Raw genomic sequence first — 15401 nt, forward strand, 5'->3', positions numbered from 1 at the left:
GCAATTATTATTACTACTACATGTTATTCTTTCATCTGGAGAATAAGAAGACCTTGCTTCCATTCTGCCTTTTAAAACAAATACTCTTTTTGTTTTTCAACAACTTTAATTTGGCCCAATGTTTCTACATTTCTTATGCATTGGTTTGGCTGGAATATAAGATATTTTACTGAATGAAAACTTTTTTGTATTTTGGACCTTACTTTAAGGGCCTTGATAATGTAATACTTGCAAAAAAATAGACATCAAACAGAAAAGTTATTTCTTCATTAGGTTTTATTCCTATTACACAAGCAAAATTATAATTAATAATATAATTTGAAAAGTCCAAATAATAACGCTGAAGAAAAAAGGAGTAAAAAAACCCCAAATGCATAACGTGAAAGAGATTTTTTTAAAATGTCACAATATTATCCACAACCTCTTTGTCTACTAACAATGTTGCTGAAGACTACAATGTTTTTTGCATCAAAGCATTGTATCCATTTGAATGAGTAATACTAAGAAATGCTCATAACAGAATTTTAGTGTCAATCTTTTTTTTCAAATCAGAATAGCTATGGCCATACTTGGTATTCTCTAAAGAAATATGGATACTACCAAAATTAATGTTCAATGCATAAAGAATACATATGAGATAGTGATATATTGAATCTTTATTCAATATCTTCTTCTTCCATGTTGGTCTGCTCTATGGCATGAATCTCTCTTTCAGGTAGTAACCCATATTCATTTAGGAAAGACTCCACATCCCCAGCAAAAAATTCTTCAGCAAACTGTTCAGTAACACTAATAAAATTGCTTATGAGTTCCCCACCTTTGTAGACGAGCAACGTGGGGAGTACATCTGAGGAAAAGCGGTCCCCAGCACCTGTATTAGAAGCTTTTATTTTACAAAATTTAACCATAGGGTATTCTGCTGCAAGGCATGTTAAACTACTGTTTAGAGCATTGCAACCCTTAATGTCATCTTCATAAATGTGAACAACGATTGTGATAATCTTCTGTTCCTTTTCAATTGTTTCCAGGAATTGCTCCCCAGTTTCCAGCTCATACACAAACCCATATCTAGGCCCAAAACTCAGCTTCTGGTGCATATCCTGCATGCACTGTCTACGGTATTTACGAAGACAGTTTTCATCTTCTTTGTCTTGATGAATTAGTTCATATTCTTGAATGCTCATCTGAGAATAGAAGAGGGAAATGGTAGAGATTATTCAGTCAGAAATTATATTCCTTAGACATACCAAACCTGTTCTCAGCTCAAGCGGTTTGTTTTTGCTGTTTTCTCTTCCTGGACCACCTACCCCTGACTCCTGACATGACCTTCCTTACCCTATTCAAGCTTTTGTTCAGATGTCACCTTCCTTGATTACTCTGCCTAAAAGAACCCTGACCCCATACTCTTCATTCTTTATACTGGTTTATTTTTCTTTATAGCAATGAATACTACTTGACCTTGTGTTATATATTTATTTATTTAATTGTTTAATGTCAGTTTTTCTAATGGATATGTTCCTTGGGGACAGGAATTGTATTTGTCTCATTCATCACTTTATCTTCAACATCTGCTATAGTGTCTGGCACATAGTAAGTGTTCAATAATTATTTCATGATTAAATGCATGTATAACTATCACTGAATGTAGACGGGCTATGAGATGCTCATGGTTTCAGTCAGAAATGTGCCATCTAACTACCCACTGCTTTAGGTTACAAACACCTCAGCAAGTCTGTTCTGGAGTGACTTTCATCAAAAAGAAACACACACACGCACATTTAAATGTATATCTGCAAGAAATGCCAAATGCCTCTGGACATTAGCATCCCCTCCACAAAAGCTGTTAAAAAAAAATTGTATCTTAAAACTTAACCATTTTTTAGAATATGTGGGATGGAATTCAAGCAAGACAGCTTTTACTACAATTTAGAGTGCATCAGATTAGCCAAGATGTTAACCACTGGATCAGCAGTATCAGCATCACTTGGGAATTTCTTGAAAATTAAAATTTTTAGGCACAACCCCAGATCTACCGAATTAGAACCAGTAAAGATGAGGCTGAGCACTATGGTTTGAATGTTCCTTCCAAATCTCATGTTGAAATTTAATCCCCATTGTAACATTATTAAGCAGGTGGGAAACTTGACTATGATATTTGAAAGGTGGGGCCTTTAATAGGCGATTGGATCATGAGGGCTATACCCTTATACATAGATTAGTCAATTGATGAATTAATGGGCTAATGGATTAATGGGTTATCATGGGAGTAGACTGGTGACTTTATAAAGAGAGGAAGAGAGCACGTGAGCACACTCTAGCCCTCTCACCATGTGATGCCCTGCGCCTCCACAGGATTCTGCAGAGTCCCCACCAGGAAGAAAGCCCTCACCAGATGTGTCCCCTTGACCTTGGATATCCAAGCCTCCAAAACTGTAAGAAATAAATTTGCTTTTTATAAATTACCCAGTTTCAGGTATTCTATTATAAACAACAGAAAATGAGCTAAGACTGAGTAATCCATGTTTAATGAGCCCTCCAGGTTATTCTTATCTACTGGATTAGGCTAAAGTGAGAAAAGACCTAAATTCCGTCTTCCAAGACAGTTACTTTCCATTGCAGCTGGAATTAAAAAGTACCTGCATAGCCTTTCATAATAGCTACTCCATTATTAATGTATTCAATAGAATGCTAAGCCCCCCTTCCCCCACCACCACCAACAAAAAGACTTAAAGGAGCAATGGGACATAGTGTGATTAAGAGACGTCGAGCAGCCCAGAACCATGGAAGCTGGACAGTCCCCAAGGGGGATAATCTGCTATTGCTTTATCACTGTAACCTCTCCAACAGCAATTGCTGTGAATTTTTTAAGGTAGAGGATAATTGAGAGGGCAAGAAACTAATGTTTATGGAAAATCTACTATGTCTTAGGCACTTTACATAGGTAATGTTATTTAATGCTCACAATAAACCTCTGTGGTAGGTATTCTTAGTATGATTTTACAGAAGAAGATACTGACATTCAAGTTAAGTAGAAATATCTGATGTTTCCATTACTTCTTTCTCTTGTTTCTGCCCCTTGCGTTTGTTCCCCTAATGTCCTCATTCTTTTTATTATCATGTTTTTTCTGCCTTAAGATTATTGTCCCAACTTAACTTCTTTTAACCCTAAAAAATTGTTAAATGTTTTGTATAATTCCTAAGTTGCTACCATAGATCTTTAATAGACCGAACCACCCAAATATTGATTTAAAGATACGTTTGTTTGAACATTCATATGAGAACTTGCTCTGTTCACATATTCGGGCATATAGATAGATATTCAGGCATTCAAATACATTTCCAAAGCTTAACCCTAGTACAAAATATTTAATAATTACAGAGTGTCACATTTGTGTAGTATTTTACATGTTTCAGAACATTTTCACATTTATTTTCTCTTCATGTCTCTTCAAAACAAGTTGATGAGGTGTTGTTACAGTTCCTCAGCTGGGAAAATTTAGTTGTCTCATCCACATGACATAGTGACTAGTGAGGGAACCAGCACCCTGCACCCACCCACAAGGATCTTAGACGTGAGGATTTTTACAATGGCCAGAAGCCTGGGACTAAGGCATATTTCTGATCATAATCTGTCTGATGAAAGTAAGTATACAGCTCATATACACTGATTTAGAAATAAATAATCCACTCAAGTGGTTTTTTCTCACAATGAAAATCACTTTATGGTTTCTGTTATAATTATTGTTATACAACAATACATGGTAATTATGAAGATTCAAAAGTAACCTAAAACTTAAAGGATGGAAGTAATAATAGTGAAATTTTACCCCTCTAATACTCTGATATAATTTCCATTAATATTTTAGAGATTGTTTTTTAATGTATCTCTTAATAGACATAGATATACACATTATATAAGTAAAATAAATATGATCTTTTTAAAAAACGCTGCTTTAAAAAAAAATGGTGGATACCTTTTTTTGGAGAAAAGTTGTGGCTTATTCTGCTTACGTTTTTTTATCCTCTTCTCCCAACCAATCTCATCCTTTCAAATTACCAATATCATCAACTTGGTAAATATGTTTTTCTATATACAAATTCATATGCTTATAATCATGTAAGCCTAAAAACCCATATAGAGGTCTTTTTCATTCCTCTAGAGAATGGGATTATGTAATTTCAATTTCTCTGTATTTGTCCGGCCTTAAAAACTAAGGCCACCTTAAGTGACATTACAAGCCGCGCCATTATGGGCCCACAAGGGCGTATTAATGTGGCAGCCTAAGACGGTGCCGGGAGGAAGTAGGGTGGGGGTGTCTGCGGGAACCTCGCCTTAGCCCTTATTGGCCAAATATGCACTTCCGCACTCGTGAACACTGCATGATTGCAATAGCTAGGCATTGAGACAGGACGCATGCTCTTATAACCTTTAAGCTGATTGGAGGATGTAAAAACCTCCCTTCCCCATTTGCCTTTAAAAGCAAGTGCTTGTGTGATAATAAACGGAACTGCTTGACAGAACCCCCACTGCATCTGAGTGTCCTTTAACGGGCTGGTTGGGGCCGGCGGCTGTGCTCACCTCTCTTCAGGGCTCTCTTCCTCCATCTCTTCTCAACGGGGACCAGGGAAAGAGGAATCTGGGCGATCCACCCGCCCACCAGAAGGGACACCAAGGGAGAGACTGATAGCAAGGCAAGGGCTGTTCGGGTCAGCTGGTGGTAGACCTGACATGTATTTTGCTTTCTCATACTGTGAAACTGCCTCTAAATCAACTCATGTATTTGTAACACATTCTTTTAATAGCTGCATATATTTCTTAGTGTAGAATGCCTTGATAGGCATTCACTTCATTTGTCTTTTTGACAGTATAAAACAATGCCATGATCAATATATTTTGTAATATTTTGTAGTGATTCTTTAGAGTGATTTAGACTGGAAAACACATTGTAAATTGTTTGTTATTCACTTTTCCTCATCTTACCTTTCTGCTGACTCTTTCTTTTGATTCTTTGTTATCTTTACTCTGAGGAGAAGACATTTGCCTGAGAATCTCCTTCTTGCCAGGTGGGATTGAATCATTATCTTCGCTCTCTAATTTGAACTTTCTCCAATCATTTATTACTCCTTTGGGTCCTGGAATAAAATTAATAATAAATTGCTTCTCTTTTTATCTTCAAAAGGACTATCTGCACAAATGAAATTTGTGTCAGCATTGCCATAGGAATAGACTTGTCATTTCCTGCTTTAGAAGCAAACATCTTGTTTGGGCTAGACATTTTTGAATGTCCTACTCATAAAATGTTCCCCCACAATTATCTTGTTAAATGAGTTTTGGCAAAGAATCTTTTTGAGACATCTGCACAAATGAAAATACAAACTATGCACTTTGAACTATTGGCAAAAGTTTGTGGTAAAGATATTTGAAAATTAGAGTATAGGGAGGAAACTAGAATTTTAGAAAAATAGCACTGTTATTACATAAGAAAGAAGCTTCAGCAATAAACTAAAATTGGTACTACACTATCAATAAAGGAAGCTGGGAATGTTGGAGAAGCAACAATAACAATAGTATGTAAAAGACGACCCGTGGAAAGGAAAAGCCTGACCTCAATAAAACTAAAATGGCTTTCAGAAAATCATTATGTAACCATCCAGTTCGTTCTAAGATTCTAAGAATCTTTTACAAATATAAAAAGAATGGGATTTTCAGATTTAAGAAAAACTAGTTAAATCAAGGATGATCCAACTGGAATTAGTAAGAACAGTGCTTAGAAGAACTTAAATTCTTGAAAACATGCAATATTAAATTAAATATGCTTCATTAAAGCTTAGTCATATCCATATGTTTAATATCATATTCAATATGTGAGTGTATTCTTTCTCCTCCATATTGCCTAATAATTTATTTATATTATATAGTATGTATGATATGAATTTAATATAAACATATTATAATTTATTTATATAATTATATTCCAGAAATCAGTGGTTTTTGTGTGTGTGTAGTCTTCATTTTCCAGGTATGTTTTATGCATGTACAAAATATGCACATGCGTGTTTATGTATTTAAGAAAGAGGATCTATTTTTTCTCCTGTTTTCTACAAATGTTAGTATATTATACACACTTTCCCCTTTTTTGGTAGTTTATTATCTTCAATTTTACAGAGAAGAAAATTCTGTGCAGAGAAGTTAATTTTTTAAAAATTTCAAGTGGTTCCCAGCTAGAAAGCTCCAGAGTTGAGATTTAAATTCAAGAAAGCCCAACTTCAAAGTCATTGTTTTTAAGTACTGTTCATTTCCTTTTTTTATACCAAACTCGCACAGATGTTGAATCCATGCCTGGAATGCAATTCAGAGAGATCTTTTTGAGATCACTCAGGTAAGCTCATGAAAGGTAGAAGGGTATTTTAACTTTGCTAGTTTTCTTACCTTTTACTAGATGTTTTCCCAGAATCATCACATGAAACTTAATCAAATTAAAGTATACACACTTTTCCTTACCTTGCTTTTTCTATTTCATGATATATCTCAGAGGTTTTTTTTATATACGAACATAAAGAGGTTCTTCCTTTTTAAAAAATGGAGGCATGCTATTCCACTGTGCAGATATACATAATTTACTTAGATGGTTTTTTATTGCTGTACATTGTTGTTTACACATTTTTTTCTATTACATGTGATGCTGAGTGAAGCACCTCGCACATACATTTTTTTCTGTCTGTGCAAGTGTTTCTATGGTTATATAAGTAAAATTGCTCAAAGGGCATATACATTTCTAATCTTGATATTGCCAGACTGCCCCTAGAGGATTGTACCAATTTACACTCCTATCAGTAATGTATGAGGGTGCCTCATTCCAAAAATGTGTTAGTAAACATTTTTACTTTTACAACTGTGTGAAAAAAATGTATCTCACTTCAGTTCTAACTTTATAAGTGTCATTTCCTGCCCATGAATAATTTGTCTGATGCCCATTTGGTTCTATTGATTTGCAGGAGCTCTTAACATATATTAGGAAATTTGCCATTTGTCTGTCAATTGAGTTGCAAATGTTTTTCTCCAATTTGTTAAATGTTTTTTGGATTCTCCTCCTGGTGACTTTTATTAGACAGTAGATATTTTCTTCCTCCCCCCGCCTCTTCCTTCCTTCCTATAGCTAAATTTATCAATCTTTTCTTTTATTGGTTTTTTTTTCTTGGTTTTGTGTCACACTTAGAAAGATATTCCTCACATTGCCATTATAAAATGAATTTCCATACGTTTTGTTTAGTACTAGTGTGAATTCATTCAAACTTCTGGCTAATTTTGAAGGTTTTAATCCAATTTAAAAGTGAGAAAATTACAGTCAAATAAGATTCAATAGACTTAAACCTGAATTTTAAAATTTAAGACATGATATTTAACTTCTAAGCTCTTAGTAGTGGCATATAGATAGCCACATGCAATTTAACATATTAAGAAAATAGGCTCTGGATGAAATGAAGTCTTAGGTTTTCTGAAGGACTATTGAAATTCATTTGATTTAAGAACGTTTATTATTACCTTTATTTTTTCAGATTCAAAAAAATTAAAATGAAAGACTATATTATTTACCTTTTGGTTTACTATTATTTATAGTGGAAGTCTGTAGAGGGGAGGGAGGAATTAGGAGAGAGGAAAGTAGCTCAGTTATAGTGTAGACAGAGAGGTCTAGTGATGGCTGGCAGCAACAAATGATCAATGACTAGTGTTATTTGTACTCTTTGACATCTAAATGAAACTGTTTTAAGAGTTACTTGAGGGCTGGTTGGTTAGGTCAGGTGGTGAGAGTGCAGTGTTATAAGACTACAATCAAGGGTTCAGATCCCTGTACCGGCCAGCCACCCCCCACCCCCCCAAAAAAACTTACTTGATTTCAAACTAATTTACCCACTCAAACATTTCTTAGATTATTCTATCAAAGGACATGAAGGCATTATTTAAATTACTTGCTAAATAGTATTAATTAAGAACATTAGATATTTCTGGATTGAATTTTAGCTCAGTAATGATTTTTCCTTACTTACCTGTATGTGTGGCCTGTCCTTCAAAGTCTTCCTCCACACTTAGGCTTTTGGCTTCTTCCATTTTAGAGACTTGATTTGATATAACCTATAGGATGAACAAAGAAGTAATGATGTAAAATGAATTCCAGGATATATATACAGGCATGTTTATATACACACATGTAAATGTACATGTATATGTATGTACATCATCTGCTGCTGCCAGATTCCATAGTAGGTTTATGTTTATCACTAAGAGATAAAATGTTGAGAATGTTGCTGTCTGCATTGTAAAAGGACATTAATGTAACATTTGTGTTATTAAAGTGTTATTTATAACATTTGTGTGAGACACTTGTTTGGACCTAAGGATTTTACATAATTTATAGTTTGTCTTTTTTTTTCCTTAAGCCTTCAGGTTAGGTCTATGTCCTTAGTGAACATTGTTTATTACGGATTTTCTTTATTATATTACTATTTGATACCAAATTTCATAACATTATATACCAATATTTTATATAATAAAATTTCTTAAATGAATAATAATCATACTAACTGTGCCAAGTAGTGTTTAATTATTTCATGTGGCAAAATTCATTTAATTCTCACGCAGTCATAGGTGGTAGGAACCACTATTAATGCCATTTTACAACTGAAGGACAAGGAGTTCAAGTTACTTGCCCCAAGATTTCACAGTTAGTAAGTGGTGGAGCAAGGGTTTGAACCTAGATTATCTGGCTTTAGAGCCAATTCTTAACCATTACACTGGTGTGGAAGTTAATATACTATAACACAGTCATTTTTCTCAGTATGGTTTAACAAGTGCAATCTCTGAATTGACATTCAAGAATGGTGGTCTAAGGAGCATTGCTATCCAAAAACTAACCCCATAGCGTCTCTCCGTACCACAGAACAAGTACCCACCATGCAAATGAAAATAGCCAGTAACTAAGTCTATAGGGCATTTGAGAAACCAAGTCACAAAATGACTAAAATAAGTCATAAAATAACTCACAAAATCTAAAAGCACATGGATTTTTATTCTCAGGAAACCCTTTAATGACCTCATGTAGAACCTGTGTATTCTTAGTTTACACTCAAATCTACCCTACTTGCTTATCTTTCAATTATCTAGAAGCTCAATTATTATACACATTAACATATTCCTGAAGGATTCCATATCATTGTGGTTTTTCTGAAACTTTCAAGTCATGGAGGATATATCAATAGTGAATATACTATCATCTTTTTACACTTTCTTCTTTCTTCACCTTTTATTCTTTGCCTCCATTTTTCAGTTTTAGGTGCTATCATACAGTTTGTGCATTGAATCCCATCTTTGTTTTTTTATTGATTTACACTTCAATCCCGGACTTGGTTTGTTTGGTGCTTTCCCAAGGCATAGGATGGTTAGCCAGAAGTCATTATGTTGATTTCTTTTGTCCATTAACTTCTAGCCCCAACACTTGTACTGGTCCTGTAATTTTGTTGTTTTCCTTACCACAATTCCTGTTCAGAATCACTGGAGGTCAAAGCTCTTTGTCAATTTGATTTTCCTCAATTGAATAACAAAAGGCTTTTAAGAAAACTGTCAATGGAAAACCAATCCATTCCATAATATTTATTTAACTATAAATGTAATCAGGGATATTAAATTTGAATGGATTTGGTAAATAAAACAGTAATGGAAAAATAGAAATAAGTAAATACTGCTGGACAAATAAAGTCATTTAATTACTTTTGCAATTATTTATATATAATTTTTCCTTTAAGAAAACATGAAAATTTCTCCTTCAGAAGAAAACTACAGAACAAAGAAATGAAAACTTACTTGATACCTTCAATGGCTGTTTATATCCCAGAAAAGTAGGGACTCAATCTAGTCTCTTATTTTGCAAGAGTAGATTGGTCATGTGCTACTATTCTCAAAAAATATGTGGAAAGTTTAATAAAAATCTAAGAGGACTTTCATTTTATATGTTGAAGAGATAGAAGCATAGTTTATTTCTTGACTTGTCTCTTGCTAACCTAGTTGACAATTTAGTGAAGAAAAAAAGAAATCTAATTTTCAAAAAAGCTGTTTGCCAATTTCAAGAAATCCCTTTGCTGAAAAGATAACCCAGTTACTTAGGAAACACCTGGTTCATGGATTGGATTAGTGTGTGTTGAGAATAGACTATGTGCCCGGAATTACCCCAGTCTCTGAATTACATGAAGAAGGAAGGCAGAAGCATACCCGGGGATGCAGACAGGAATTTCGGGCAGATTCCCTGCCTGACTGAAGACAGAAGCACACCCAGGGACCTAGGGAGGAGCCACAGGCAGCCTCCCACCTGACAGAAAGCAGGAGCATGCTGCAAACACGACTTCTGCACAGGTGGTCCGCAACAGCCACTGCTGCAGCCACTGCTGCCATAAGGGTGGCTTACTAGCACAGTAGCAGCCATGACCACTGTACAGGCAGCCTGCCACCAACTTGACTGTGTTGACCCAAGGAGAGTCACCAGCAGAGCCCAGAAAAAGAGGAGGAAGTCTCTCTTCTCAAAGCCCACTCCAGAATAATAGAAGAAACAACAGCTCTAGTATCCACATAGAGATAATAGAAATATGAAAAGCAAACAAACAAACAAACAAAACACAGAAAATATGACAACACCAAAAGAAAACAGTAATTCAAAAGTAACAGACCCTGTAGAGAAGAAAACCCTTGAAATGGCTGGAAAGGAATTCTGAGCAACAATCTTAGGGAAACTCAATGAATACAAGAAGACTCAGTTAGACAACACAATGAAATGAGAAAAAGCGTCCAGGATACAAAAGAGAAAATTTACAAAGAAAATACCTTTTTTAATACCTTAAAAAAGAATGTAGCAGAATTTAAGGATTCTGCTAGGGTCTGAAGGACTCATTCAATGAAAACACAACCAAGAACTTAAGCAGCAGGCCAGAGCAAGCAGAAGAAAAAAATTATGATCTCAAAGACAGTCTTTTAAAAATAACCCAGGTGGACAAAAAAAAAAAAGGAAAAAATAATTTAAAAAAATGAAGAAAATCTAAGAGAGCTCATAGACCTTAAGAGTACAAGCCTCCAAATCACGGGGTGTTGTAGTAGGGGGGAGAAAGGAAAAGGCACTGAAAATCTATTCAATGAAATAATAATGGAAAATTTCCCAGGTAGAGGGAGAGACATGGACCTTCAGATCCAGGAAGCTCAAAAATCCCCTCTGAGACGAATTATAGTCAAACTGGCAAAGCTCAAAGGCAAAGAGAGAATCTTAAAAGAAGCAAGAAAAATGCATCAAGTCACCTATAAGGGAGCCCCTATTAGACTAACAACAGACTTTCATCAGAAACTCTACAGGCCAGAAGAAAATGGGTTGATGAATTCAAAATACTTAAAGAAAAAAAACCTGCCAGACAACAACATTATACCCAGCAAGGCTAACCTTCAGAAATGAGGGAGAAATAGTGTATTTCTTAGACAAACAAAACTGCACGAGTTCACTACCACACAACTAGCCCTGCAAGTAATCCTCAAGGGAGTCCTGTGTCTGGAATCTGAAAAATGATAATCACCACCACGAATACACAAGAAAGAACAAAATCCACAGGTAGAACAAAAATGCAAATGAGAAAGAGAAGGAAAGTAAATCTTGCCATCTCAAAAAACTAACAAACATCCAAGACAACCAAAAGGGGGAGAAAGGAACAAAACATATTTAGAATGTCCAAATAAAAATTGATAAAATGCCAGGAGTAAGACAATACCTTCCAATAACAACCCTAAATGTAAATAGATTAAACTCCCCACTCAAAAGACACAGACTGATTGATTGGATTAAAAAGACAGACCCAACTATATGCTGTCTTCAAGAGACTCACCTAACCTGTCAAGACACACATAGACTAATAGTGAAGGGATGGAAAAAGATCAACCATGCAAATGGAAACCAAAAATGAGCAGGAGTAGCTATTCTTATATTGGATAAAATAGACTTTAAAGTAAAACTATACAAAGAAACAAAGAATGCCACTATATAACGATCAAGGGGTCTATCCAGCAAGAACAATCATAAATATATATGAATTATGTGAAGACCAAAACTGTTCCAGTACAGCACTCACTAATACTAAGACTTATGTCAGCTGGGTTGCCTGTTTAAGTAAAAGACAGAGTCCATTCTTACCTAATGCCTCCATTTGAGTTAGAGTACAAGGATTAAAGAAATTTGCTACTGCTTACCGTCAGGGGAAGTAGTGAACAGACTGAAAGAAAAATACTGAGACATGACCATGTTTTCTTGCACTTCCTAAAGGCTATTTAGAAGAAGACACAAGTAGAGTATTATTAGCTATTGATAGACTTGATAGATTAATTTTCCCTGTCACCCGGCTCACTCTGTGGTTTTCTGATTATCCCAAATAATTTATCTTCAAAATTTGCATTCGCATTGTAAAAGTAATTGAATTCGTATTTGTAAGGTGCTTTGGTCCTGGCACAGAGCAAGTGCCCTATGAGCCTGTCTGATAAAATACAAATACCTTTTATGTATAATGTATCAGTCATTTAGAAAATATGATCAACATTTGGTTTGCAATGGTGTTATTAGTGATTAAAAAATTCCATGTTTTCTTTGGGTTCAAGGAGTTAAAATAACAACAGGATTATTGCAAGACATAGGGTGAGAGAAAGCACATCATTGTGTGATAAAGTAGGGTAAGAAGACAGAAAAAACTGTTGCCTTCATGAAGACTTACTGTGGATCCAAAGGTTTACTTTATTTTTCATACAGTCATTAGTTTATACTGAATGTAATAAAAGAGTCTGTTTATTTCAAGTTAACTGAATTAATTCTAAATGACTGATAATGACTCTGGAAAGTCAATACAGAAGACTAAATAGTTTTGCCTGCTGTTGGTGTTTGACAATCATATGAATTGATTGAGAATTTATCATCAGTCCAGTCTCTAGATCATTTATAAAAACAAATGTAACAGGTAATATGCAACAATTATATATAAAAATAAAACTAGAAAATGTTTTTTATACTCTTCCATGTGTGGTAAAATTATGGGAACATTGCACTGTGAACTTTGTATAGAGATTTGTTTTTTGTTTGGTTTGGTTTGGTTTTGTTTTTGGCAGCTGGCCAGCACAGAGAACTGTGTGGAAATTTGTACAGCGAAGTGAGATACTTGTATTTTGTTCATAGAATCATATCAATCATTTAAAAAATTAATTCTATACTCCAAGTAATGGCATTTGATTTTTAAAATGTAGTTGAAGTAACAATTTTATGGTTTCAGAAATATTTAAGACCCATTTCTATAATTAAGTCTATTTGTTTCTTGGGCCTGCTATTACCTAGCCCACGTTTAATATAAAAATCTTCTCAGTGTGTGGCTTATCTTTGAAAACTAACACTATAATTTCTCAAACTTTCTGTCATTTTTCTATTTGTCAAAAGTCACAAACACAGTTGCCTGATGTCTTTGTCTGTTTGGGCTGTTATAACAAAGTACTATAGACTGTGTTGACTAAAAACCAGACATTTATTTTCTCACAGTTCCAGAGATTAGAATTCCCAGATCAAGGTCTAACAAGGTCAATTTCTGGTAAGGGCTCTCTTCCTCGCTTGCCGAGGCTGTCTTCTCACTGTGTCCTCACATGGCAGAGAGCGAGCTTGCTGTCTGGTGTTTCTTCTGATAAGGGTACTAATCCTACAGGATCAAGACCATACATTTATGATCTCATTTAACTTTAATTACTTCTATAAAGGCCCTATCTCCAAATATAGTCACATTGGGGGTTAGAGTTTCAATGTATGAATTTTGGGAATGGATACAATTCAGTCCATAGCTCCTGGCTCTAACTTTTATAAAGAATAATTTAAATAATGTAGATGCTGTCCACTATTTCTGTGCCCTGGGCCTCCACAGCCTGACTTTTCCTTAATTTCTAAAGCTTTGGAGCTTCTGCCAGGGATCCCTATGGTGCACCCCGATGCTGAGCCCACAGCTTCTGGTGCTCTTTGTCAGCCAGACAGGCACAGCCCAGGATGTGTTGCAGAGGCTGGGCCACAAGGCCAAGTGCCAGCAGCACAGCAGTCAGGTGTAGTCCCTGGACTCCTGCTCCATGGAAAGGGCTCCCTAGGGTCTCGTCAGGGAGACCCAAGCAGGCTTAATACACCCACATCTCAGGCCTTCCACCCTGAAGGCAATATGTTTTGTCGGAGAGGGGACCTTTCCCTTAAGGCAGATTTAGGGGAAGGGGAGACTAAAGAAGAGGGGTTCAGCTTAGCACCTGGAGGAGGGTGAAGCCTGAAAGAGAGAAGATGGGCTGCCCCTGGGATTGTTCACATAAGTCCCTTTGCCCTCTCACACTGAGTGAGGGAGAGGGAGCTGGGAAAAAAATGCTCTGGAGCTTCTGGATTTCTCAGGGTTCTCCACCTATCGTTTAGAATTGCAGCTAGGGAGACGAAGCATACCTGGAATTAACTCTTCCTCTTTTTTGATTCGTCACTAGTTTTCCCCCCTGCTTCTGGACCCACGTTTCTATAAGGCCACAGAAGTTACCACGAAAATACAGGCCAGGATTCCCTTGCGTGCTACATAATACAAATGCCAGTTGTTTCCTTGGCTAGTTCCTGGGTCGTTTTGATGTCCTAAGGAAAATATGGTTGTTATACACTAAGTGCAATAAAATCAAGGGTATTGCTCTAAAGAGATAAATCAGAAGAGTGATACACAGACTTAGGTTACAGTGCATATGTTCATCTTAGTCTTGGTCAGATCAAGGAACTAGCACAGCATCTAAAAATATATTGTGTAGCAACATTTTCCACACACAGAAAAAACTTTTTTAAGGATTTCAATAAGTATTCTTTGCCCTTGAGAAATAAAAGGCAAATGCCGGGAAAAAAAAAAGGCTCAGTAGAAGTAATCCATTTTATTTAGGAGGGCTGAGGTTCAGGTAAATATATCCTCATTCTCTTTTTCTTTTTCAAATTGTAATTAAAGGTTTTCAATGCCTTATTCTGATACTGGTTTCCCTAAGTATAGAGTAAAGAGCTTAAGCAACCAAACATTGAATTATCTCTCTACCTATAACATACTTGACATCTTTCCAAGACACGTAAAATGCAGAGAACATAGAGCATGAAAGTAGCACCAATGTAAAATTTTCATCGTAAGATAATTTTGTTGTTGTTAATAACAACAATAACAGCAATAAACAACCTTTCTCCCTTTGTACACATGAATGCATATGTTCCCTTTTGGAAACACATGAATGCATATGTTCCCTTTTGGAGTGAGCTGCTGTTTCAGAGAAGGTGCTGTACTAAAAATGGTATTATTATGACCGAACATGATTA

The 15401-nt window shown here is 35.6% G+C and overlaps 1 protein-coding gene across 1 annotated transcript; it reads right to left on the minus strand.

The window, feature by feature from the left end:
• Window positions 1-656: 656 nt before the first annotated feature.
• PDC (phosducin) lies at window positions 657-8125 on the minus strand. The gene is made up of 3 exons (XM_063106850.1): window positions 8047-8125; window positions 4982-5133; window positions 657-1184 (listed from the first exon to the last, which is right to left on the minus strand). Exons 1-3 carry the CDS (start codon window positions 8105-8107, stop codon window positions 657-659), a joined length of 741 nt encoding a protein of 246 aa, XP_062962920.1. The 5' UTR covers window positions 8108-8125.
• Between the last annotated feature and the right edge of the window lie 7276 nt (window positions 8126-15401).

The sequence above is a fragment of the Cynocephalus volans genome, chromosome 8 (assembly GCF_027409185.1).
Source record: "Cynocephalus volans isolate mCynVol1 chromosome 8, mCynVol1.pri, whole genome shotgun sequence".
NCBI classification, from domain to species: Eukaryota; Metazoa; Chordata; class Mammalia; order Dermoptera; family Cynocephalidae; genus Cynocephalus; species Cynocephalus volans.

Coding starts and splice junctions, on each gene's coding strand:
- PDC (XM_063106850.1), bottom strand. CDS start 8,107: ATGGAAGAAGCCAAAAGCCTAAGTGTGGAGGAAGACTTTGAAGGACAG. Junction 5,134..8,046: donor AGGACAGGCCACACATACAG/GTAAGTAAGGAA, acceptor ATTTTATTCCAG/GACCCAAAGGAGTAATAAAT. Junction 1,185..4,981: donor AAGAAAGAGTCAGCAGAAAG/GTAAGATGAGGA, acceptor TTCTATTCTCAG/ATGAGCATTCAAGAATATGA.